Genomic DNA, 27,897 nt, shown 5'->3' with positions numbered 1-27,897 from the left:
TTCAGCATTTAGAATATCAAGTCAAGGTAACAATATTTACTTTGGCAAAATGAAAATCAAACAAAAAACATCATCAGAATGGTTATTATTATCATTGAACTTTCTAATTTTGTTTTCTTTTGATCTATAAGCTCAATGATAATTACAATCATATTGGTAACTAAAATCATGAAAGATAGTTGCAACAAAATTGTAATTTTTTATGTTTTTTTTTTTAGCTCTATTATCACGCATGAAAATTAGTAACAAAACTTTCAAGGGATTTATACTTTCTTTGTTTTTTCACTCAGTTGTTTTTCTTGTGAATCTCTTTATGTAGTCTTCATGACACCATATAGTTTTATAGTGAGCGTGTCCACAATACCGGATCAGTATCAGTTCGCCAGACCACAGTCTGGATAATTATAGATACGTGGAGCATCACAGAAGCAAACAAAAGGAGTCTTCTGCCTTTTCCTTATACAACTTGACTGTTCCATATGCACACACACACACATACACACACAGAGCTTCACACACCGTAACTGATCCCTTAGTCAATGGCCATTTATTTGTCTTTGCGTTAAATCTGTCCTCAATCCTTTTATCATTCCAGTGCTGCATTTCACGCCCATGCTGCTTTGTGTTCGCTCCCAGGATGCTGCAGAGGCAGCTTTCTCTCTCTCTCTCTCTGTCTCTCTCATTCTCTCTCTCATTCTCTCTCTCATTCTCCCTCTCATTCTCTCTCTCTCTTCTCTCTCTGTCTATCTGTGGATCATATCCGATTGATTGGGCATGACTCGACATTTCCAGCTGCGTCTCTCTGCTTCCATAATCCCAGTGACAGGATAGCTAATTGATCATTCCTCAAATGCCATCAGTCTGTCCTTTTGCCCGTGTGTGTTAGATTTGTGTGTGTGTTTAAAAATAGGCCAAATACCTGGTCTTTATTTAGCTCCAGTATTCACACTGTATAGGCTCATTGGAGAAATTGAATTTCTGTGTTGGTTCAGAATCCACTTAGACCCCCAGTCCCTCAGGATATGCGTCAATGTGTTCTCTCTTTTTTAGTCCGTTTGACATTAGCCTGATTCTTGACTCTGCTCTCCTTATTCTTCCTACTCCCTTCCTTGTACCTTTTTATGTCTGCTCCTTTTTTCTTCAACCGTGACATCTGTTCTCCCCCTCTCATCTCTTCTCTCAACCTTTACCTTAGCCTGCCTTTCACTCCCACGTATCACACGTCACATTGCACTTTTTAACTCTCCTTCTTCATCTATGTCTGTCTACAGTCACCCCTCTCGTTTTATAAGGTCTCTTCATTTCTTGCTCTGATGTGCAGCCCTTTCTGTCTACACTACACTTTCTTCCAGTTCCTCTCCTTTTTCTTTTGCTTTTACTTTCTCCTTACCTTTGTCTCTACTTTGCTCTGTATGTGTCCTGGCTAGGCGTGAAGGCATGGTGTTGGATTTGTAGGCGTGGATAGCGCTACGTGCGTGTCTCACATGGAAATCCCCGCTACCGCTGCTGGTGGTGGAGATGCTGTTCGCGGAGGCGCACTGGGCTAACATACCATGCAGTGACTGGCTCCGTTTGCTCCAGATGACACTCAGCCGCTTGGCGTAACTATAGCAGGTTGTGGCCGCCATGTTGCCCATGTCGAATGAGGAACTACGTCTGTGCCGTGCCACACTTAGGCCTGAGCTTTGATAGGTGGTCTCTAAATTACATCCACTGTCTCTGCCTCCTCGGTGGACTACAAGAGACCCTCCTGTGCTGAACCTCCGATCACTATGTGATTGGGAGACAAGGGTAAAGCTAGCCTGTTTTTCTATATCCCTGTTTGTGGAACGGAGTTTAGTCAGTCCTCCTTCTGACTGATGCGACTGGCGTGGCAGTGTAGATGAGGACGGTTTCTTGGGGGTGTAGTACATTGGCATTCTTTCAGCCTCCGGAGTATAAGGCGGAAGTACTTTAAGTGATCCTACCGCTGTTTTTAGCTGCTCTAGATTTACTTTGGGCTTAGGCAGTGTTTGGGGTTTCTGAGTGAGAGAATGACCTTTTAATGATGACTCCGCCCCTCCTCCCGCACTTCTTTGTTTTTGAGGCAACCCATTAGGTAAGACCACCATCATTACCTCCCCGCTGCTATTTCTCTGTGAAAAGACATTGGCTCCTTTCCCCTGAGGTGAGGAATTCGATCCTGAACATCCAACATCTCCACCAGTGCCATGATGATTACTGTGATTACTGCAGACCCGGTGACGCACCATAAGTGCCACGGTAAACACCAGTAGAGTAACCACAACAATTCCACCCACCAGGATGGTTAATGTTCCACCTAGAAAGTGAGCCTGGAGTGAACGGCAGTCTGGGTAATTATCCTTGGTGCTGAATTGGGCACATCCAAGAATCTTTGTGGCAGCCATGGAGGTGACTGTATCATCAAAAATAGCCAAAACGCACAGGTTGTAGTCTGCTCCAGAAACCAAATTCTTCAGAAGGAAGCTGTTACTTGTTGAAGGCAGAATTCTGAAAAAGAGAACATAATGAAATTGTGAATTAGTGCGGCAAAACTATCAGGCGGGCAAAGAAAAGCTCTCTAAAATGGGAAAGGAGGAAGACTCAAAGGTAAAAGAGGGGCTCGGTAGAGAGAAATTGATTTAATCAAGCAGTAACCTACAATAGAATTATAAAAAGAAAGCATGACTGTTAATGTGTAATAATTTAGCTGCTATCAGCAGGGACTGCTTAGGAGAATAGACCACCTCAAGTGAGCCATAGCAGAAGAATCGTGATTAAGTGAATGACCTGTAATAGAGAGACATGGAGAGGAAGAGAGGGAGACAGGGAGAGATGGAGGATGTGTGCACAAGCCTTAGCAAAATGTTGTACTGCAACAACAACAAAAAAGGTACACCATGAATGAGCACTCAAAGGAGTGTGAATGTGTTGACGCTCTATTTGTTCACCTTAATGCTCCAATTTCCACTTCTTTAAATGCACGGCACAGTATGCCATTGTCACACAAATGCATAACTAGAATAATGGGTATGTGGCAGTACGAGGAAAAACACTACCCTGCAATTGCACTCTTCTGCCTTTGACAACCCCCTCGCCATGCCTCCCACGCTGTTCTTTCTCCCTCCTTGTTCCTGCGTTGCCTAGATCACTCAATTATTCTTTATTTTCTAATTCCACCCATGCTCCCTTGCTGCGTTCATACCCTCTATCTCAGCCTACATGACCTTTGTGTCTTGTTCTTGCTCTCTAACTCATATACTCTGATTCCTTTGTATGCCTTCCTCTTCATAACCCACAGTAGACTAATTTTCCCATCTTCTAATTGTACATCAGTGCATTATATCGCACCCCACCTCCACCCGCTTTTCATTTCCGTCATATTCTTTCTGGAAGCCTCTTTTGCTTCCATTTTCTTTTCTTCCTTTCTTGTTCACTCTCTCTCTTTTTCTCACTGCCCAAGAAACTCACCCATAGAGGGTGGATTCTATTAAGCATGGTTCAGCTGCAACTTATGAGTTACTGGTCAAGGTCATCCAACCTGTGCTCTAATATTTTGATATGTATAGATTCTCTGAGTCGATCTGACCTTGGTTGGTTGTTACAATATAAGAAACTTATTTCTTAGAAATAAGAAATATTATTTAATATAAATACAGATATCCTCTATGAGTAGATGTATGCCAGCAACAGGGCAATGTTAATACAGTGATCTTAATGACATGTGAATAAAATGCTACATACAGTATTTAAAAAAATAATAATTAATGCCTGTTTTACATTTAGCCTTATGAGTCAATATTACACAACTAGTGTAAACAGGTATACAACTATAATACAATGTATCACTATATCTGATCAACATTCACACACTCCAGGCAATTGGGAACACCAATAAGCCTAATCTGCAGGTCAATTGACCGTGGGAGGAAACCGGAGTACCCAGGGAAAACCCACCAAAGACAGGAAGAAAATGCACACAAAGCCATCCACTGTGCCCCCCATGCATTCAGTACATAGTATTAAATCCTTAAAACACAAGACATTTTAGGCATTTTAGCATTGCTTTATTTTGATGAATATACTGTATTTTGCATAACCCGGGCAATATGATTGTTTGGAGAAGAGACTGTGAGCATATTGGGTGAAGGATGTGGAGGTTGGAACTGCCAGGCAGAAGGTCTAGAGGAAGACCAAGGAGGAACGGTATGGATGCAGTGAGAGAGGACATGAAGTTAGCTGGTGTGAGAGAAGATGATGCAGTGGATTATATATATAAAAGTCTGAAAAAATACACAATTACATGTATTATTTAATCCGACAGAAGCACAAATGCAAATTGAAAAGGAGGAATGAGATAAAGACTGCCAGGACTAATTGAATTGTGAGGCAAAATTCACTGACAAGTGAATGCATTAGTGTCTTAGCAGGAGAGCATAGCAGGGAATTGCAGTAGCTCAATCAGCATTTGTCATATGACCCCCTCCAAATGACAGCCCAAACAGTGCACCAAGATTTGCTTTAATTTAATATGCTGCAGACATCTACATAGCCCGAAAGGTTGATGTTCCATCTGTAAGATGCAACAATCAGCAGCCTTAAGTAGCCATGTCATTCCTGTGCAAATGTTGTAAATAACAGTTTACTATATTAGTGGCATATATAAGAAAAGTACAGTAAACTGTTTATCATTGTACCTGAGTGGGCCAATATCCCATTTTTCATACTGCTCAAAAAAGATATTTTGTTGAATAATATATGCATATGTTGTCTGCTCCAAAAAACTAATAAAGAGAATACTAGTATAGATTTAGAGATTAGTATGAGTGAAAGAAGGTTGTATGGGTTATCAGTGTTAACAGAAAAAAGCTGGCATTTATACCCAAGCAGAGATATGCTGAGTCTCGGAGAATACTGAATACCCAAACATGGCAGTATACTATATGAGTCATATCCATAACCTAACCCATATCAGTAGTAGTTATGTAAAAAAAAGAAGCACCTGCCAGACAATTTTATAGGATTCCCCTTCAGATCACCTTCAGATTCAAATCACCTGGCTCATTATACAGTATGTATATATATATATATATATATATATATATATATATATTCCTGTCAGTTGTAATGCAAATAAAATATGATAAATTATACATGTTTATACAATATAGAAGCAAAAATTATAATTTAAAAAAAGAAATTAAAGCAGGGGGTCAATTCAATTATACATGAATGAGGGTAAATAAACATCTAATACAGTGTACTGTTTAAAAGTTTGGAATTACTTTCTAACTCCATGGCCGTTCCTGATTGTTAATTTTTACTGCATTGTAAAGCAATGCTGAATGAATCCAAAATATGCAATAATCTCCTTTGAACAGTTAATGTTGAGATGTATCTGCTACTCATGATCTGTAAAGCCTTTAAAACAGTTCTAATCTGAGGTGGTGTTAATTGGTGATTTCTGGCAACTTTAAATGAACTTCTCTGCAGCGGAGATGCTCAGCAGAGGTTTTGCAAATGCACTTGACAATACTGTTCTTGCAATAACTATTTTAAAAAGGCTGACCTCCGTGTCTTGAAATAACAACTGACTGTTGTTGTTGTTACACAATTACCTAATTCCATAGGTGGTATTTCATAGTTTTCAAATCCATAGTATTTGTTTTAAAATGTAGAAAATAAATCATTAAACAAAAACTAAGAAATTTGGAAGTGATCCCAAACCTTTGAGCGCTAGTGTTGTTACAATACATAAAAAAAAAATTGCAAGTTTTAATTAGGCTAGCACATGAATAGCTGCAGATTAGTTTAGTACAAACATAGTTTCCACCTTCATCATCTGGTGTCGTAAAAATAGCACTTGAATCTGCAAATCCAATTATTTTTTATTTTATATTTGCCTCCAGTAGTAACTTATGCATAACAGCTATTTAATTACTGTATAGTTTTAAATTTAGATTTTAAAATTGTCAAATTTATAAACTAATGCCATTTAAATTTACACTGAACTATCAATTTAATGTGCTTTGCTGTAAAGAAAAAATTTCAAGGGTGAACTGATAAATTTTTATTTTTTATGGACTATGATTATGCTGTGATTGAAAATACTACAGTGCAATGTTATTTTAGACCAAATATTGTTTAAGGAATATTTGCTACATCTTCAGTAAAAAAAAAAAAAAGAAGGCTATGTTTACATCATTAGGGTCATACTGACAGTATGTAACCATAATACCTATAAAGCATGTAGACATTTTTTTTTTTTTTTTTAAGCTGAGTGGACACAAAAATATATTATTTATCAGATCTGGCCTACATTTACAGATATTTGTTCATGCAACTGAAATATATAACTCTCTTTTTTATTTCTCACACATCACACATGCAAATTGCACTGTTTTTTTTTTTTCCTTTACATACACATTTTTCAAAACAAATGTGCCAGTGTGAACTGAGGAAAAAAGTCAAAGAAATACATTTGTCCTTTTTTTCCTTTGCATGGTACTAATGATTAGCTGATGAGCTGTCAGTAAGCAGTATTTACTTACTACTACGTACCACAAATTACAACATTTTTGGTATTTATCAAGTAAATCTTAAATGGTATTAACGGATTTAAAAAAAATGTGTTGGTGGTTGCAAAGTTAGTTTCAAGGTCTGGTCAAGCTATATAAGACTTACTTACAAACATTATTCTGAGCTATCAAGACTGAATTATTGTACCTGATTGAATAATTAGAGCTAAATTTTAAGGCTATCAATAGGAGCATACACTACAGTAGATTGCCAAAAGTATTCACTTACTCATCCAAATCATTAAATTCCAGTGTTCCAATCACTTCCATACTGTAGTTACAGGTGTATAAAATCAAGTACCTCGGCATGTAGACCGCTTATACAAACATTTGTGAAAAAATGGATCACTCTTAGGAGCTCAGTCAATTCCAGCATGGTACAGTGATAGGATGTCACCTTTGCAATAAGTCCATTTGTGCCATTTCCTCACTACTAGATATTCCACAGTCAACAGTTAGTGGTATTATAACAAAATGGAGAACAACAGTTACAAAGTGTTAGGCCACATAAAATCACAGAGCGGGGTTAGCAGATGCTGAGACACAGAGTGCACAGATGTCAACAGCTACAGAACTCTGAACTTTATGTGGTCTTTAGCTTAGTTTAAGAACAGTGTGTAGAGATTTTCATGGAATGGATTTCCATGGCCGAGCAGCTGCATCTAAGCCTTACATCACCAACGGCAATGCAAGTGGTGTAAAGAACGCTGCTACTGGACTTTAGAGCCATGGAGATGTGTTTTCTGGAGTGACAAATCACGCTTTTCTGTCTGGCAATCCGATGGACGAGTCAGTGTTTGGCGGTTGCCAGGACAACGATATTTGTCTGACTGCATTGTGCCAAGGATTTTGATGTAGCGTTTTTGTTTGTTTGTTTGTTTGTTTTTTTCATGAGTTGGGCTTGACCCCTTAGTTCCAGTGAAAGGAGCTCTTAATGCTTGAGCATACGAAGACATTTTGGGCAAATTTCAAATTTCTTTGTAGGAACAGTTTGGGGATGGCCCTTCCTGTTCCAACATTACTGTGCACCAGTGCAAAAAGCAAGGTCCATAAAGACATGAATAAGCGAGTTTGGTGTGGAAGAACTTTACTGTCCTGTCCTGACCTCAACTCGATAGAACACCTTTGGGATGAATTAAAGTGAAGACTGCAAGCCAGTACTTCTTGTCCAACATCAGTGTCTGACCTTCAGCACTTCTGGAAGAATGGTCAAAAATTCCCATGAACAAACTCCTAGACTTTGTGGAAAGCCTTCCAGGCAGGCGACCAAATACTTTTGGCAATAAAGTGTATTTGTAAAAGGAAATGATGAAAAGTTGATTTAATATTTATCTTTTATGCTTATAGCTCACTTTAATTTAATTTAGAATTTTATACAATATTTATGGATTTAATATTAAATTCAAATTCACTTACACCATACAGCCTTTTGATTGCATTTATTTTATACTCACTTCCCAAAGAATGCATTTCAGTGTCATACAGTAAGTAGTAACTACGTTAAACTGTCATTTGGAGGCTCTGAACGTAGTACTGCAATGTGCACAATTCTAGTATTAAATTCTGACTTGCATGCACTTATGCCAGCTGTAAATTTGGCCTATAGTAAATACAGTATACTGTATTTTGTATACATTTGTAAATGGTTTTCTGGTACTGAAATGCAAAAAACATGGCTGTTTCAAAAGAAGATCCTGACCTTTTCTTTCAGTGCCTCTCAATGTCGTGTGTGTGTGTGTGTGTGTGTATATATATATATATATATATATATATATATATATATATATATATATATATATATATAAATAACTATGCAAATTTCATTTGAGTGTCACAGAAAACCATCCACACAGACACAAGCAATTGCTCCTACTGCAATAAAGCAGGAGTGTCGCCGAGCTGGTGACACAGAAACAGGCAGTTATGAGGACCCTAGAGAAAAATAAAAAAGAGATAGACAACGATGTAATGGATTAAGTGATATGTGGGTGTGGCTTTCCCCACTCATACTTTACTCCTTAAACATCATTATGCTTCACTAATATAGATAGTGCCTTTATCTGTCCAAGTCATCCGTTTCATCCCTTACAATCCCTTTTACAGCAATCGCTTAGAGAAATAGAAAATATCCCATGAAAACTGCAAGGTGAGGATCAGGGACATGGCTAGTCAGTTTCAATGTCCAATGTCCAATATATCATGTTTTGTGTAAGTCCTTTTTTTTATCATTTTTTAGCATTCATCAGTAGTTCCATTAAACTTGCTGTACCTTCGTTTCTGTCCATTCCTCTATCCGTCATTATCCCTTCTTCCCTTGTTCTGTATCAACCCTCTTGATCAGTGTCTGAAGTACAGTAGTTACTTTAAATAATTTGTGCTTTCCCTCCCAATGAAAGATGATCAGGTTGAGTATGGGTGTCATCTCCCATTGATAATGTCTCCTTAAAGCTGTCTCTAAAAACATTATCTGAAGATAACTAAGAGCAACTCAGTTGAATCTGCAGAAGCCTTCAGTAAGACAAAGCACACCAGAAAATAGTGCTTTAGTCTCAGGTTTATCATCCAGCTTATGGCAACCTGCAAATAACGAAAGGAATGAGACCAGTTTAAATACATTACTACCCGATTACAGAAAGTCGATGGACTGCTTGCGTATGCTTTAATTGTACATACTACAGTGCAATGTTTTTGCTCTAATTTTTCATATTCGTCATATGTTTATATCATACAGAACCTGCAGTCTTAACAGAACAGAACTTTTCCACCTGTCCACCTTTTCCACATGCAAATTGCACGGTTGGTTTCTTTCCTTTACACACATTTCTCATAAGAAATGTGTCAATATTAACTGGGAAAAAGTAGAAGTGATATATTTGGCCTGCCTTACCTTTCAAACCTTGACAAGCTGTCACCAAATCATCATTATAATGCACTGCTACTTTCGTTAATACCTACTGAACCCACCAAATGGAGCCTTTTTGTTGTTTATCAAGTCAGCCATACATGTGACCAACTGTTTATTATTATTATTATTATTATTATTATTATTATTATTATAATAGTAAATTTGTTGGTCATTGCAGGGTTTGTTTCCAGGCCTGTTCAAGCGATATAACACTGAAACATGCAAACATGAAAGCATGTCATTAAGGCCAAAAGATGGAATATTTTAAATTGAGTTTTAAATAAGCCCTAACTCTGTAAAATTCACTTTTTGAGCATTTTGGACAGTCTGATTGGTCTAATTTGTGTACACGCAAGAAACATGAAAACACACACATATGCACACACACGCACACACACATGTGCACGCACACACACACACACACACGCGCGCGCGCACACACACACACACACATGCACACACACACAATAACAACATATGACTTTTTAACTCATTTATTTAAAAAAACAAAAAACTTCTAACAGAGGATTTAAGTTGCATCCATATATATCAGTAGATATGCAGACCATGTTGGTCTTGGGCATTTATGTGTGTGTTAACACATTATCAGGAGGGAAAGACATAAACAATGGTCTTAGAAAACAGATTGTTGCTGCACATCAACATAACATGTCTTATACAAAGGTTCTTTACAGTAAAAGTGCAAAGAAAAGCATTTAAGACAGTTGCCAATCTTCCACAGAGTGCATGTCCCAGAACATTCACCTCAAGGTCAGATCGTGCAATGCTCAGAGAAACACAACAAAACCTCAGACCTCACAGGCTGCACTAAGCATGTTACATGTTAAAGTTCATGACAGTACAATTAAGAAAAGGCTGAACAAATATGCCTTATGCATGACTGAGTTCCATGAAACTGAATCTGAACAAAGCACAAGGCTTCTGGAACAATGTTCTATGGACGAAAATGGAATGGTTTGGCCTTAATGCCCAGTGTCATGTTTGAGAAAGAAAAAAAAACAGCATTTCAGCAGAAACAGCTCACATCCACTGTCAAGCACAACAGTGATGGGTGATGATTTAGGCTAGTTTTTCAGCCAAAGGACCTGGACACTTTGCAGTCATTAAGTCAACCATAAACTCCTTTGTATTCTAGAGCCAAATGTAAGCCATCCGACAGCTAAAGCTTGCTCGAAATTGATCCTAAGCACATGGGTAAATCTACATCAAAATGGATGAATAAGAAAAAATTTTAAGCAATGTTGTAAAGAAGAATGGTCAAAATTCTTCTATACAAATGTGAGAGATCAATAAAGTAATTCAGGATATGATAAATAAAAAAAGTTATATGTTGTTTGTTTCAGTTTGTATTTACCTAATAGTAAGATTATTACAATCAGAAGATTGTAATAATGTTTTTACACAAAAACAAATACAGTTTAAAGAGGGGATAACTTTTTTTAACAATATAGACTTTAGAAATATGCGATATTGTCCTATCCTTTTTTTTTTTTTAGCATAATCCAGGCAATATAGTGAAATCTAATTTATTTTAGCCAGCTATTTAAACATGACTGAGCAAAAAAAAAAAAAAAAAATTCCCATTCCAGTAGTGGTAAAATAAACATGTTTTAAAGTATTGCTAACTTTGGTTGTTGATATTTAAGGGTTAAATATTTGTATTTTGCATTTTGCTATTAAAAATCAAGGTAGCCCAGGAAGCTCAATTTTATGTGCCAATAGCAAACTTGCTTTGTACAGTATATTAAGAATTGGCTGCTAATATAAACACCAAACTCTATTTGTTGAATATTAAATGAAGCTAAGAAACTTTATTTACAGGAGAAATGTTCCTAGAGTTATCTTTAGAGTCTCGCAGCATAAAACTCAAATATAAAACTCCTCCTCCTGGAGATGTAAAAAGGAGTTTAAGAAGGGTGAGTTAGCTGTTAGCAGCAAACCATAAACATTAAACCTAGCTTCTTCTGTGTGGATATGAATGTTATCTTGCTGTTGTATCCTCAGTTTTAATCTGTACGACTAATAAATAAATGTTAATTGTGTGATGCTATATTTAATTTTCCATCTTTTTTAGACATGGTATGTTTGCCGTTAATAGCTAACCATAAAAGGATAAATGCAAAAGGTTAACATAGCTGTATTTTGTAGTTATAAGTGTTAATTTGTAGTGACATCATAAATTTTAACCCATTTAGTGATATTTAAGATAAACCATGACTCATGTGGACATAAATGCCATGGGCCTTTTGTTTTTAAGGACTGAAAAGGATAGGTTAGTATTAGCTGCATTTTGGTGCTTCCCTGTAACCATGGTAACAAACGCAGCACTGGGGGAACAGTCACAAACGTTATATCCACTTTGTCCACTTCATTTAAATTCTGAATGGGTGCATTTCCGACAAGGAGTGTAACAGAAAGAATTTGAGATACAAAAAAAATATTAATTTAGGTGTATTTCAGGGTTCCAGCTGGGGTAAATACAGACACACTTTGAGGGACCACTATTAGCTATGTTAAGGTATTAAAAAATAGTAAAACTCGAGAACTTAAAGGCTCAATGTAGTGCTACTCAAGATGCAGTTTCACCATAAAAACTTTTGATGTCAACTACAAACTATCAAGAAACATCAATAATGTATTTTTTTTACTTGTAAAACTTATGGGTTTTACTCACCGGTACACCAGAGTTTCATCTGCAGTGCAGTTGTATTGTATCTGGTACATCCAAACCAAGTATGAACCTGAAAGTCTGCCTATATCCCACCGAACTTGTGCTGAGGTTGAGGTCACTCCCTGTACTTCAACAAACTGGTCCTCTCCTCCTTCATTTCCTCCATCCTCTGCTTCTACCTCGTCTTTACCTTCCTGTGGGTCTGTGTTTGTGTCCTGGCTGGGTGTCTGCCCATTGGCTGTTTTTCCTCTGGTAATATCTGATGACCCTGGGTCCCGGGCTAAAGACACAGTTCCATTACCTCGGTGAGGAAGAGGAATGACCTTGAGGTCAATAACCGCAGTCGCCTCACCTGCAGCGTTGATTGCAATACATGTATAAGCACCATCATCACGAGCCACAGTCACTAGAAAGTCAAGGGTTCCATTACGGAATGAGGTGGTTCGGCTAGAGTTAGCAATAATCCGATCATCAGGCGAGACCCAATGCACCACTGGTTCTGGGTCTCCAATAGCCCGGCATTTGAGTGTGGCCTTTTGTCCTTCTAAGACCCAGAGTTTATGTGTATGCCGAGTGATAAGAGGAGGCTCACAGGTAAATTCCTCCTCAGGTATTGACCAAAAGTAACGTCCAGCAAGGTGAATTGGAGTAGCACAAGTCTCCATGTCATCAGTTCGAATCAATCTACGTAACCAAAGCAGCTCACAGTTACAGTGCAAAGGGTTTCCTCCAAAGTTCAAACTGATTACCGAGTTGTACGGTGTAGGGCTGATCACACCTGTCTGAGATCTTGCAAACAAGGGGTCAGGTGGTAGAGTTTGAAGGCGATTGGAAGTCATGTCTAACCGAGCAAGTTTATAAAGCTCACCAAAGGAACCTTCTTCAATCTGGTCAATTAGGTTGTGGTCAAGATTGAGTGTATGTAAGCTAGCCATGTTCTGGATGGCTTCCCATGGTGCTTTGCGCAGGTTATTGTAAGACAGGTCTAAGTCTTCCAGTGTAAGGAGAAAATCATCAAAGGCATCTGAGGAAATGTTGATCAGCTGGTTGTTGTTTAGAATAAGATGCTGCAGGTTCAACATACCCACCAGGTCTCTCGGACCAAGTGATGACAGTCGATTTCCATCCAAGTGCAATGAGCGGAGACTTTCAAGGTCTCCAAATGCCATAGGTTTGATGTAGTTGATGGTGTTTCGTGAAAGTGTTAAATCCACCAATCCGGTCATGTTGACAAAGTCCAAGCCACCCACTTCCCTAATGAAGTTATCAGCAAGGCGAAGCTCAACAGTCCTGCGGTCAATGTTTGGTGGAACAAAGAGGAGGCCCTTGTCTGCACAGAGTGTGCTCAGAGACTCTGAAAGGTTCCGGCACACACAGTGAAAAGGGCATGAAGAAACTACACCCCACGTTTCCCCAGCCAGAGCTCCAGGAATCCGTCCAATCAAAGCAGGTAGCAAACAGGCGCATGTGACTAGGGTCAACCAGTGGAGTGAGGGTAGAGGTGCACTTGAGGATGATATGGATTGGGCCAGAAACCCACAGCTGTATTTTGGACACAAAGGTGTATCTGATGGTAGGAGTTTCGGTGAAGGTTTGAGGATGGACGTGTAAGAATGGGTTGATGGATGAAAAGAAAGAGAGGAAGAGGGTGCTTTACTTGAATGATGATGTAAAATGAGGGATGGGTGTGATTTTTCAGATTGAGGGAGTGGGGAGGCTTGCATGGTAGAAGGGGGTTAATCCACAGACCTAGAGGAAAGAAAAAGAAAAGTATTTATTCAACATATCCTAGACTAATGTAATATAAGCTACAAGAAACAAAAGTTTTTATCTTTTTTCCTAGACTTCTAAAACAATGTGTGATCATGCATGTTTATCATTTGTTTCACACTATTGAAAATTCTTGCTGCAATGCAGAAAAGTACTTGTATACATTAAGTTCTCAGTATGTGGTTTATAGTGCATGAAATTCCTGCCAAACAGAGTCATCAGAAGCTATATTTGGAACGTGAACCCCTTCTAAAATCTACACATAATGTTGGTGGCAAAAGTGACTTAACCACAACTCGGGTAAACAAAGAGACAACTCAATCTGCCAGTGCAGTGTCTTATCCTCTCTTCAACACAGTGGTATCACAAATGTGGTACTGTTATCCAAACCCCTTAGTATTTCCATATAATTTTATAAAAATCTGCCTTGAATAAAGAGGATATTCTCATAAAATATTTTAGTGAGCTTATCTTTGTACTGTTTAGGGATTTGAAAGAAGTACCTCATGTTTATAGATATGATTTGCAATAATTTTTTTTTACCTACAGAACAAAAACTGTTATACCTACAGAAACCTTTAAATCTGCAAATTAAGACCAAGAAGATCAAAGTGTAATTATACTGCTCTTTCTCATATAGGTTTGCTGCTCACAACCAAAACCGATAATACAGTTTACCTGAAACTATTTCAGACTGAACCTACTGTAATATGAGCTGAGTCACAGATGCAATATCCTTCCAAGATGAAAGGGGCGACTTACTTACTTACACTAGGTGTGAAATGTCTGTTAAATATTGTATTCTGTTTTAACACATCTAGCGAATTCTGTTATTCAGTATCACTTACAGTAATGCTTAGTGTGTGTTAGGTAGGTGCTGTGAAGAATGTAGCAAACAAAAACAAAGTGTGTTTGCCAAAAGTTCTTGAAATACATAAGACACTGGTACAATTTTACAGCAAAAAAGTTTGGTAATAAGAAACAGTTATTATAGGTAATGATTATTAATAGATGATAGATTTCAGATCTTTTAAATATTAATACAATCAAGTAAGCAATAATAGGCAAGGTTAGAGACAAGGAGCAACAAATACAAACTGACCATAGATCCTTACACACAGGCATTTGCTCTTTCAGAACCTCTCTATTTGTGTTATGCTTGATTTCGCACTGATAATGTGCCCTCCCAAGATTTCTTTGCTCTTCTATCTAATCTCTTTCACTATATTACTGAATTGTTCTGTACAATGCACATCTTATCACACTGCTTCTTCCTTCCATCTGCCTTTGGGGTAACATGCGAAGCAATTTAACATTGCTTAAGACAACAAAACCCTCTTTCCTCCACTCTTTCTCTTTTTTCTCTGCTCCTTCACACTCCTTTGTCTCTCATCTCTCTTCTCTTTCACTTTCTCGGCCTCTCTTTAAAGCTAAAAGTCACATGAGAAAGAAACAGCTAAAGCAACTTTTGCCCTCTACTTCCTGGCTTTATCGATTAGCACTACGAGGATTAAAAAAAAAAATCACACCTCTTTACATCCTCATTCCTTTTCATCCTCCTCTGTCCTTTTCCTTAGTCATGTTCCCACTCATTTTCTATTTTTTTTTTTTTTTTTTGGGGTTTATGCATGAATCAGAGGGAAATAAAGTGTGCTAATCAGACTGTTATTATAAATATTGGCCATACTGGGAGTATCTGTGTATGGGTTTTTATCTGTGTGTATGTGTGTATATGCATTTTAAGCCAAGTTTTTAATGTAGTGTCCTGCCAGGCAGTCAGAGTCAGTACATCTTTCTGCACTTAGCAATTCCCAGGCCGACATTTGCCACCATACACTTCCTTCTGCGTTGGAAATCACTGCACTCAGTGTAAGACTGCACTTAGCATCTCATGCAACTGTACTCAAGCACCACCCCATGCCAACACATGCACACACACACACACACACACACACACACACGCACACTCACACACACATGCACACAAACAAAGTCATCCTTTTGCTCCAGGCTCACAGTATCCTCCAGCACAGCCGGTCACAACACCATGTGAAAGAGAGCTGTTTTGTGCAGTTCCACAGTTGGAAGAATATACTTGTATGACCTCTGTAGACTGGTATAAACTGCAGTGATTTTGTGTACATGCTGTAGGGAACAAAAGAGACTCCTGGGTAAAAGGGGAATACTGTGATGGAAAGTAAACGGCTGCTGTGCAAGGTAAACTAGTTGCTGCTTTTCAATCACAGTGCAATTTTACCGCCATTTTCTGCGAAACATGTGACTACCCTGGGCTAGCCGTCTCCTGCGGATTAAATCCTGCTTACAAACACAGACGCATACAGCTTTAATCTTTCTTTCAGATGATTGGCTGTACAGATAAAGAACCGTGCATAAGAACTAAAAAGGGCATCTCCTTCAGGAGATGTTTAAGTGCCCTGACACTTCAAGCATACTGTCAGTCAGTGAAAGATGTCGCGTGAATTTGTGTGGTGTGTTGCACGCTGTTAGCACTAGTGGGACCTTGTCAGTGCCAGTTTGACTGATATTTATGTTGATTCAGTATTCAAGGTCAGTGGAAAAAAAGATTTTTCAGGTTGGCCTATGAGCCAAGTGAATCTGTGAAAGAGAATTGGCCAGAGTGGAAAAAAACAACAACTCATATCTTATTTCTCAACCTCTGCTCAGCTTCTGTAGCAGGCAGCATTTTTAACATGAGATTGCCAAACTGATAGAACAATGGCGTTAAACAGATTGACAGTGACATGTAAACAATACTGAGGCTTGTAAGGTACAGTAAGATAGTGAGGTAAACAGTGTGCCAGTGCAACGATTGGGTGGTTTATTATTTTGAAGATGTTTGTATGAGTATCTCTCTCACTTGGTTTGGCTAAATGGTTTGATGATGATGAAAACTATGTACGTAAATGATACACTACAGCCTTCAGTCACCAGACTTCAACCTAATTAAACTGAGATATATTGGAGATCTCAGTTAGACAGCGCACTCTAGCACTATCGTCAACACAACAAAGTAGGGAATTTCATTTGGGAGAAGAGAAAGAGAGAAAGTATGTAAAAACTAGGGATATCTGCATTTAGGTAAAATGTCTATAGAAAAGAATCAGCAAAAGAACATGGCTGTGTTAACCAAAGAAAAATTAAATGGGGGGGGGGGGGGAATAAATAATGAAAAATAATACTAATATGTACACAGAATATTAATGTGCACTTTGTGGGATTTTATTCTTTATCTGTAAAAGGGTCTTATTATAATCATATATACTATGATATAGCACTACACTAATAAGACTGACACTAATCAGTGAAGGTCTTTGATTTCTTAAAAACCCTTGCAATATTGTATTACTGTACTTCTAACATTCCTTCTCCTAGTCCATGTGCTTACTGAGCGCTAGGGGCTTCCCTTTTGGAATTGGTTCTAAGTCATTCTGAGTTGCCTCAGTATTGTGTTTTCACAATTTACATTTTTATTACTGCTAGTTAATGTGAGAACAAGCTTGCGCCAATATGCTGACAGACACTCCTGACACACCTTACCGCTTTGTTCATGGCTAACGTGAGCTAAACAATGCTAACTTACTTCAAACACAAGGCTAATACCAAATACTTTTCTAACCCTTGGTGTGTGGGGGGAAAAATTCCACCCCCTACAGAACCCCCTACACTAGCTGTTTATTCTGCACTCCTTGGCATTCAAGTTAGCTAAGGCTAGGTGGAAATATAAAGATGAGGTTTACAGGACTTTGCACTATGGTTTATTTGCTCACCTTTTGGCAACATAGTACCAGTAAGAATTTAAAACTACTTTCACTCATGCGTTGGAGACTTGTGTGGGTGAGAGTCCCTACGGATAAACAGTTTCTAAAATTAAAGGTTCATTAAAGCAAAGGATCACCTGTATGTTCGTGTTATTGCTCTTTTCATTCAGAAAGAAAGAAGGATGGATTTTTTTTTTTCAAGGAACCTGCATCTGTGGCCCATTATGTTTAATTTGTTTGTTTTGTTGTTGGTTGCTCGATGATACTAGTGTTGTTACTGCTTTGTCCTTGGGTTCTGTGTGGCACATTTTGAATTGTTTATTAGTATAGTAGGTTTTGTGGGTGTCCTCTGATTGCATGGTTATTTTTTCCATTGTTTTTCTTTGTATATTCTTTGGAGTATAATCAGAGCTGTAATAATATATAGTTAAGTAATGGAGCACACTTATGATGAGTGCATGTGTGCATGCTCATGGTTATTGCAGAACTCGTAACACCTACTCTATTTTTCATTGCTATTACAACCTGTTTCAAAGCGTGAAAGATTGTTTTGTTGCTTCCTTTTTTTTTATTAGGTAATGTTAGCTAGCAACACAGTTATATTATTAGTGCTGCTGAGACACTACCGGCACCTTATAGAACCATAATGTTTTAGACCACTTGATTAGTTTAAAAACTGTTGAAAATTATTCCATTTATTCTTTCATAACTTGTTAAACAAAGGGCAGAGCTTTGTTTTGTTTTCAATAACACTAAACCTATGAATTATTATGCTTGATTGTGAAATATATTTTAACAGCCTACACAATGTGTAAAAATCTTTAATAGTTCTATAGTCAAGACACAAGATTCACTTACATGGTTCTTAGTTTGTTTGGGTGGAGCTCAGTTTTACAACTCATAGATGGCCCTGAAAGTCTGAAAGTTACAGTTCTCTACTGGGATCCAGGGTGTCCTTATGATACTGTATATGGGTTAAAGAAGACTTAAACAGTTACACAGAATTTTCTTTTAAACTTCATGTTCAACTGTGGCACTCCTCTTGACATTTGAGACATTCCCAAAAGCAAAAAAGTAAATGTGGCCTCTTCTTGCACTGTCCTCCTTTTTAAAGGTGCCCTGATTAGGGATTATTCTAACCAGATGTCTCATTAGATAAAAGTAACCTGGCCACCTTTCAGCAAGTTAGTAACGCTTCACTGCACCTGGCAGATCTCTGACCTTAAAACAAAGTGACAAGTTTTTGTACAAAAATAAAAAAATATTAAAGCCTAATTAAAGCCTAAAAATAGTTTTTTACAGTTGTTTATTTGATAGATGCTTTTGTCAGAAGCGATTAATGAATAAGGTAGAATTGACAGTGATGCATGTGCTGCAGGTTTTTTAATAATTGACTGCAACCACAAGCTAGATCTAGGTAAAATAAAGGGCTGGAGTAAGTGCTAGTCTCAAGAGTATTACAAGCACTAGTGAAATTGCAAATTATACACTTTTAAACGAGCACAATTTAAATCAAGGTGTGTAGTAATACATGGAACTATGGGCAGCATGGCTCATCAATCACATCAACAATTCACTCACCTCTGATTACTCTTTAATACTTTTTATTTCACGTCATATTTAAATGTACCAAAAAATTCTTCATGGGTAAAAAGGAAAATTGAAGCAATGAAAGGTCAGGCCAAGTACTTTTAAATGATTAGTTAAGAAGGCACTTAGAGTACTTATTCAGGCAAGACTTTTTTTTCCTGCTGGCTTCAAAACCAACTCCTTCCTTCCTCATTACTATAATTTTGACCTAAATCTACGTTTCTGCTATTGTGTGAGGTCAGATTTGCTTTTTAATGAAGTCACATGATCTGCATATGTGAATAATCATATCATAATCATATCACTATTGTGCTTTAAAGATACTTCACATGAGCGTTTTTTTTTTTATGTAGCGCACATGGATTTTTACATGTGACATAATTTTTCTTATTGTTATTTACCATTACTATTTTTTTCTTCTATAACCACAGACTGTTCACATATTTTCACACAATCACACATTTCTAAAGAACCTATGATTAGGATTATTGAGGGTGGTCCTCATCTTGAAAATGCTATGGCCATGTGGATTTCATAAAAGGTCGTGCATAATTAATCACAAGAATACATCAGCTTGCAAATGATGTTTAGCTCTATTTTTAAACACCACTGTTCCACTTTCCTGTCTCATGTTCAAATTCTCCATGTCATACACACACACACACACACACACACACACACACACACACACACTTTGCCACTGTAGATAAAACTCTGACACCTGTCAGCTATCACAATCTTCGAAATTTTACGAGAGGAGGATGGACGGAGAGGAGCTGAGTGATTAAAGAAGCAGGAAAAAGAATATACGGAAATGAAAGAAAAAGAGAAAATGAGAAATAAAGAGAAATGAGATGATCATTGAGGTCATGAACTTTTAAAAACCAATAATAATAATAATAATAATAATATTAATAATAATAATAATAATAATAATAATAATAGAGGAAGATAAGTGTTTATTTTCAGTAAGAACTGAAATGTGAATGTTTTTTTGTAAATCAGAGAGCGATAGAGAGAGAAGTGGGATCCTGTAGCTTGTCAGACCATGTTAATTCAGTCTTAATCCCACACTAAGCATCTCTGTACCAGCTATACACCTGGCCTTTCTTATGTTATGTTTACATTACAAGTCACATTGTTTGATTCCAACTAATATATATATATATATATATATAATGACTCTAATGTGCAGGCGTCTGTCCTCTGAAACGGCACACATGGGCATATAGATATGGATTTCCTTGCACTGGAAACATATTTTTGCAAAAGTATGCTTGGGGTTTTGCTCTGGAGGATGGCAAGCAGTTTGTTGGCTGTATTTGTTGAGGTCCAAAGAAAGTAGAAAAACAAGTCACCTTACTTTAGCTGTTTTACTGCCTGTGGCTAGCACTGATATGAAATCCCTGTGTTGCCAGTGCTGACAGATGACATCAGTGCCCTATGCATGCACAAAGGCAAAAAGTCACATGTTCTCACTCGAGTTGCAGGACCGCACCATAGATGTATCCAATCTAGGACCACATAGGGAAGATCTGATGTGCATTCTGTGCACTAAGACAGCACTTCAAATCAAATCTGTGTTTGAGTCACTTCAGGCTGGTGATGTGTATGTAGTCTGACAATCTCCTGTTTCTCATGAATATCTCAGGAGCGATTGTCAAAATGGCAACTCACAAACAGCATACTATTATTTAGAATGTTCTTTTTTGTGTTCTTCCTTTGTGTTTTGTTTTGCTTAGTTCCTCTTTGATGTGCGCTGTGATCCAGCAGAATAATTATAACTGCACCTGAAGATTTGAACTGATTTTACGCTTCCATGAATCAAAGTCATCCAGCCATGCAATACTTATCCACTCTAATATGCACCATAAACTCTAATTAGCCAGTGCAATTAGGGCTAAAGGCGACAAAAAAGAAGCAATAAAAGCCTTTCCTGTGCACTTAATGTGACATGAAATCAGGATTATACGACAATGCAGACTGTATTATGAGCAGTAATTGGTGTAATTTTGTCTAACACACACACACACATACACACACACACACACAGTACACTTGAAATAAGCACTATTCAAATAGCCAATAATAAACCAGCAGGAAATCACACTGCTATAAATGCTTCATTTGATTGGTTAGTGGTGTGCAGAGATGCTGAATTTACCGTCTGTATATTACAGTTTGCTGTGTGTGAAGAGGAATAGGTCAATCAGGGGAAAGCACTGTGCCTACAGTACAGTGTACAGCTAATGGCCTGTGAGCTTTGCTTTGTAGCGTTTATGTGAAAGGAAACTGCTCAAGACTACACATTGTGATAAATGAGCCGCACTTTACATGTAGTTAGGTCCCAAACCTCCATTTGTTACTTACACACAGTCCCACAGTTCTCAGTTACTCTCGTTAACTTGCTCCGTAGGCTGATTGGCATTTGCAAACGGCCCACAGTGTATGGTTCTGTGCATAAGTGTGTGGTATGCTTGTGCCAGCTTCCTTAGGAAACTTGGGAAACATGGTGTGCACCAGGAGTGTTGCCCACCACTTGATCTAAGTTCCCTGGGAAAGCCTCCAGGCCTGGTGACCTTACACAAGAAAAGCAGAAATGTCTGTTCCATGAATGCCTCATCTGAAAACTTACAGAACCTAAAACATCTATTTGCTAAAATCTTGATACTAGGTGTCACATCACTGCAATAGTTCCTGTGAACAATCAGTGAATGGAATGCCTGATTTTTAAAAATTGATGGATAACTCATCGTAAGGAGAGACGGATCTGCCTGTAGGAATGGTACACATAATCATTCATGAACACCACTTGCCCATTACAGGAGTTCAGCTGGGAATTACTGCCACATTCCCTCATACAGTCCTGACCTCACTCCAAGCCATTTCCACACGTTTGGGTCATTAAAGGAGTTCTTGGGAGGCCAGCACTTCAGCCCTGAAGCAGGGAGTCTGATCATGGCTGTGTACTGAGAAATCTTTCTACCCTGATGGTATCTGATCACTAGTACTGGGATATGTGCCTTAGTGTAGCAGGGAGTTATATAGAGAAATAAAGGGATTTTTTCTCTCATAACTGCTGTTAACTTGCAAAAGTCCATAATTAAAAGTATATTATTCTGATTCATTATTAGACACAATGTTGTTCTTTTTTCTATTCGATTCATGGAAAAACAAGTTAAGTGCATTTCTGATTTGCAGTGTATACTCTAACTTTAATTTTGAGAGCGAGGTCAAAGGATGATACTAATGAAAGAAGTACTATTCAGTTTTAGAGCGATCGTTCAAATGAACTCTAAAATGAAACATTATACCTAAGATATGTCTGTATAAACAAATAAAATATGCTTTCATATACCAAATCATTGATCAATATTGCTCATGCAGAGTGCACCCTGTGCACAGAGCTGCATATCTCTGCAGGGCTCTTCAAATAAATAATAATTGTGGTAACTTTTTAAAAAATTATTGGAAAAGGAGTCTATGTTCATTGTGCAGGCATTTCATCATTCTTAAAATGATGTTTGGTTTTAAAACATAATCAGCTTACCCCTACAGTCACATTAGAGAGAGGAGAGAAAGCCTTCCAGAAGTTATTGTTATTTGATGTTATGGTCAAGGCTCATTTTAGCCAAAGTGTGGAAGAAGTCTATTTCAATTAGGATTAAGTTACTATTTTAAATTTTAGATATTAATTTATGATATTTAGTAAATGTTTGTATATGAACTATCTTTGCCTATTGATACATAAACTTTAAAAAGTTCAAGAGAATTATAACAGCCCACACACATACACACTAACAGAGAATAGTGAGAGAATATTGTGTAGCCACTGTTCTGTTGCCGTTTGAGCTCAGTGGGACAGAATCCAGGACAGGTAATGATGTAAAGCATTTAGCACTATCATGCAGGTCTGTAATAAATGCTGATTTCATTGTTATACTCTTTCCACTCTCTCTTTTTATTTCTCTCTCTATTTCTCTCTCTCTCTCTCTCTCTCTCTCTCTGTCTGCCGTCTGGCCCCTCTCATCAAAGCCTGCTGTTCATGCACTGCTACATGCTAACTGCTAATTAACCCACATTCAGGACAGAGGGAAAGAAGAGACAGAGAGAAGAGCGGATATACTGTAGCCAATCACTGCATGCCTTGTTAGGCACAGATAGACTGGAGTACACTGGAAAGTCAGTAAGAATGGAGAAGAGGAAGAATCATTGGATCATTCTTTTTTGAGCATAGGACCTAATGGGAGTGGAGAGAAAGATGAGCTCGTTGGGAAAAATGGGTCAGGGACATAAACCGATTCCTCTTCCCTAAGGGGACAGTTTGAGTGAAAGAGAGAGAAAACGAGAGTCGTGTAGGCGGGTAAAAACACAGGGTGATGGCATTGATGTTGGCATGGCAACAGTGGGCACACTTACAAGCCCTAGTGCCACCTCCTCTCCTCATCTTTCTTTAGAAAGAGACAGAGAGAAGGACAGAGAGAAGGACAGAGAGAGAGAGAATCCTGCTGTGTGAAGTGTCCTCTGTGTATGAATATGCATGGAGCAGATCGTGTTCCAGGACAAGAGGAGATGAAACCCTTCAGTTTAGTGTGTGAGCTTGTCTGTGTGTTTGTGTTGGGATAACTGATAAATCTGCTAATGTCAGGGATTTTTATTTTTTATTTTTATATAATCAGCCCTATAATACTGGCAAAGATCCTGCTGCGTGTTTATAATAGAGTCCAAATGAAAGAAATGGTGAGAGAAGAGGAATATGAACTAGCCTCCCAAAAATGAATGAAGCGTAATCTATTTTTGCAAACTCACATCTGCTTTTAATTTGACTTGTGTTTGAGCAGTTAAACCATCTGCACAAATCTAGCCATGCATGCAGTAGCATCTGTGCACACTATCACACGAGCAGCCAAGTAGATCTGATTAAAAAGATGTCAACATTTTAACTATTTGTTCGATCCCACTCAGATAAAGCCAAAGCCATGGCAACAAAGTCACCCGAGTCCCAAATAACCTTTAAAAAGTACATTTTCATGACTGGATGAAGCTTGCCGGTTGCAGTGTCATAGCTAGTTACTGTACCTTGTACCTCCAACATTGGAAAACTATGACAACAAAGAGCTCTTAGCAGCAATGCTAAAAACAATGTTGACAAAGGTTTACCACCCTATGTTTAAGAGTTATGTTTAAAGCAGTTAATGGGGAGCAGAATCATAGTCAATGGTTAATGGTTCTCAACCCCATCAAGCCTTGTTCTCTCTTAACCCTCACCTCAACTCAATCAAATACCCCATCATGCCTAGAAGTGATAATAGTGTCTACTAAATGCTATGAATGTAAATTAGGAAAATGTTTAAGTACAGTCCATTCTAGTCTTACAAAGTTATCTTCTTATGTACATGTTGGCCTCAGATAGCTAGAAACATGACACACTGTCACAATCTTGCTCCTATACATCATCATTATCATCATCATCATCATCTACAAATCAGTGAAAATGTATCCACAAACAGTGAGACAAGCTCTTCACATCAGAAGAAAGATATCCTTACCTAACTGACTTACTCATCGTCTATACCACTTAATCCTGTAACTGGGTCGTGGGGGCGGCTGGAGCCTATCCCAGAAGACTTAGGGCACGAGGCGGGGTAAACCCTGGACAATGTGCCAATCCATCGCAGGGCACACACATACACACACTCATTCGCACACCACGGGTGATTTCGTAACGCTTATTAACCTAACCTGCATATCTTTGGACTGTGGAAGTACCCAGATACAACCCACCAAGCACGGGGAGAACATGCAAACTCCATGCACACAGAATTCAACCTGGCAATTAAATACAAACTTATTATTCAGACTAAACAGATAATCTGTTTTAAATCAAATCTATGTTTTGAATACAAACATAAATAGAAATATAAGCAATCTTTTTCTCTTTAGAAATTTTACCAGGAAGGTATAAGAAGCAATCCAGTGTTTGTGTGTTTGTATTAGGACTGGGATCCTGTGTAACGTGCTTGCTTTAGCTCAAATATGCAGCTCAGAGGACAATCAGGGGTGTTGCAATGTGTTTGCAGTGTTTATGTATGTATGGGAGGCTGACAATATATACACATACGTACTGACAATGTACACACACACACTCTAGCTTGACAAAAAAAAATCTTTTGGGCTGCATCAAGCATGGAAAACACCTAAGGAGACTTCCAATTACTAGAACTGTAATTTCAACATGAAGTGATGTACCCATCATGCATACAGTATTTCCCTGTACAAGCCTCCGGAGGCAGTGTTATCATCTGGGGTTGTTTCAGTTAGTCAGGTCTAGACTCATAAAATAATGTTACAGTATGAAATAAAAATAAAGTCAGCTGATGACCTAAATATACTAAATGACCAAGGACCAAGATACAGTAGGAATATACTGCTTGGTTGTGAATCATATATAGAATATTTCTGAGCCTTTCATTTTATCCTTAAAGTACAGTGGCATTGGATGTTAGTTTGTCTGGATCACTGTTCTAAACCTCACAGTCGACCCAAATTTAAATATCATGGTGCGATCCTGATGAAAGCACAACTAGTAATAACACTCCTACACCCAGGCTTTCGAAGTTGTCTTTATACATAATGTTAAAATTAAATAATAAAAATGAGATACAGGATAATTTCTGCTGAATTCTTTTTCCATATCTATCATAGGAGTGTCCTTATACATCAAACTCAAACTCTCATAACAATATACAAATGTTCCAGTGTTGTGTTTGTGCATTTTGTCTTGCATGTCTGATTAAGTCTTTGCACAGAGTGTATGTACAAATACTGCATGTGTACTTTGTGTAATTAAGTGCATTTCGTGTGTGTGTGTGTGTGTGTGTGTGTGTGTGTGTGTGTGTGTGCACGCATAATAAATGCTCTCCATTCACCCCGCGATCTATCTGTTTTGCTATCTGGCTATCTCCTGTGAGCAGCATAGCAACAGCAACACATCATCTACAGCAGCACACGATAGCTATGATGATTAAGCAAAAGCTATCAAATAAATAAAAATATCTCATATAAGTTTATTATGCTTTTGCCCTAATATTAGGATGAAATTTGAAAGTTTACCTTCGTTGTCTGTGTCAGTCACAGGACTCAATCAGCTCATGTCTGCTGTTATGGGTGTGTTCCCAGGCCTCTGTGTAGGTGTGTATAAGTGTGCGTCTGGGACGTATCCATGTCCAGGGGTGTATCCTCTGTTCATCACTGAAATGTCTGTTTTCTCCCCACATACACCAGGATTTAGATCTAGTTAGGCCTGCAGGTGCACATTTGTATCCGTGTTAGCTTTGCTGGCAATCTTGCTGAACTTTATTCACAGTTTTTTCCAGAATGTTCCAGAAGGCGAAGAGCATCTCATCTGGGGTCATTACACACAGCACACTTTCTCTCAGGCTCCTTCAGTTGCAAGCCTGCTTTTTACTCTGCTCTCTCTCTCTCTCTCTCTCTCTCTCTCTTTTTCCTTTTTCTCCCCACAACTTTATTTTTCTGGCACTCTTCCTCCTCTCCCCTGTGTGTTCTGGTCATCGATTCATTTTAACCTGTCTGTGCTCATCACTCATTCACTCTCTTTTTCTGTCTCTCTATATGTTTCCAGCAGTCACGGGGTGCAAAGCCACAGCAAAGGCAGGTTGCAGACTCCTAATATCCTCTAGCAGAAATATATCTTCTGTGGCAAGAATGAGAAAAGAAAGCAATTAGGGATAGGAATGAGAAAATATGACATACGTTCCTAAAGGGTGGAGGAGAAAAAAAATATATTTTTTATCAATGATAACAGTTGCAGGGGGGTTATATTAAGACAGTGAAGGACGCAGTATTTTATGTATATATATATACAGTATAGGTATATAGTCATATTGCTATCTCTCTCTCTCTCTCTCTCTCTCTCTCTCTCTCTATTTATCTCTCTCTGCTTTTTCTCAGTTTAGTTAAAGTCTTACTGACATTTCCATATTTAGTAAAGCTCTCTCTCTTTGTGTGTTTTTGCGTATTCAGACATACACTGCTTTACAATTCTTTCTCTCTCTCTCTCTCTCTCTCTCTCTCTCTCTCTTCTCCTTCTGTTTACCTATATGTTTAGTGATAATGCCAACATGTTCTCACCTCATCCAACAGCAGTAACATCGATCATTTTCTTAAATGTCAACAGAAGGCTTTTCTGGTTTTCACACTCTCCTCTTTTGAACTTGCTGGCTATAGCCAGGTCTCTCTACCTAATTTCCTCTGCGCTCTCTCTCTCCCTCTATCTCTCTCTCTCTCTCTCTCTTTCCTGCTCGCTAACTCAGCTTCCAAATCTCGTACCCAGCCCTGTGCTCTCCAACTTGTCAATCATCTTGTGCTCATCAGCCAACCTTCCGCCAGTGTGCCATAGAGACAGCAGGGTGTGTGTGTGTGTGTGTGTGTGTAGCAAGAATACAAGAAAGAAGAACAGTACTATACGTTTAAAATAGGTATGGTTCAATATTCTTGAAACCAACAGACATACACACACACACACACACACACACACACAAACACATACACATATATGTATAA

The 27,897-nt window shown here is 38.2% G+C and overlaps 2 protein-coding genes across 2 annotated transcripts in view; one reads left to right on the top strand and one right to left on the bottom strand.

Moving 5' to 3' along the window:
* pcxb (pyruvate carboxylase b) overlaps positions 1 to 27,897 on the top strand; it is a 224,751-nt gene that overhangs the window by 130,073 nt on the left and 66,781 nt on the right. The gene's annotated exons all lie outside the window — the stretch shown is intronic.
* Positions 51 to 26,799, bottom strand: LOC128523153 (leucine-rich repeat and fibronectin type-III domain-containing protein 4). Its single transcript, XM_053495658.1, has 3 exons — positions 26,428 to 26,799; positions 12,179 to 13,924; positions 51 to 2,511 (listed from the first exon to the last, which is right to left on the bottom strand). Exons 2-3 carry the CDS (start codon positions 13,897 to 13,899, stop codon positions 1,332 to 1,334), a joined length of 2,901 nt encoding a protein of 966 aa, XP_053351633.1. The 5' UTR covers positions 13,900 to 13,924; positions 26,428 to 26,799; the 3' UTR covers positions 51 to 1,331.

Source organism: Clarias gariepinus, chromosome 1 (genome assembly GCF_024256425.1).
Source record: "Clarias gariepinus isolate MV-2021 ecotype Netherlands chromosome 1, CGAR_prim_01v2, whole genome shotgun sequence".
NCBI lineage: Eukaryota > Metazoa > Chordata > Actinopteri > Siluriformes > Clariidae > Clarias > Clarias gariepinus.
Note: the sequence above shows the minus strand (reverse complement) of the source record. Positions and strands in the feature narration are given on the sequence as shown.

Excerpts from the sequence above, each read along its gene's own strand:
- LOC128523153 (XM_053495658.1), bottom strand. The coding sequence starts at position 13,899 with ATGCAAGCCTCCCCACTCCCTCAATCTGAAAAATCACACCCATCCCTC. Across the intron at positions 2,512-12,178 it reads GATGAAACTCTGGTGTACCG|AATTCTGCCTTCAACAAGTA; the intron begins GTGAGTAAAACC and ends TCTCTTTTTCAG.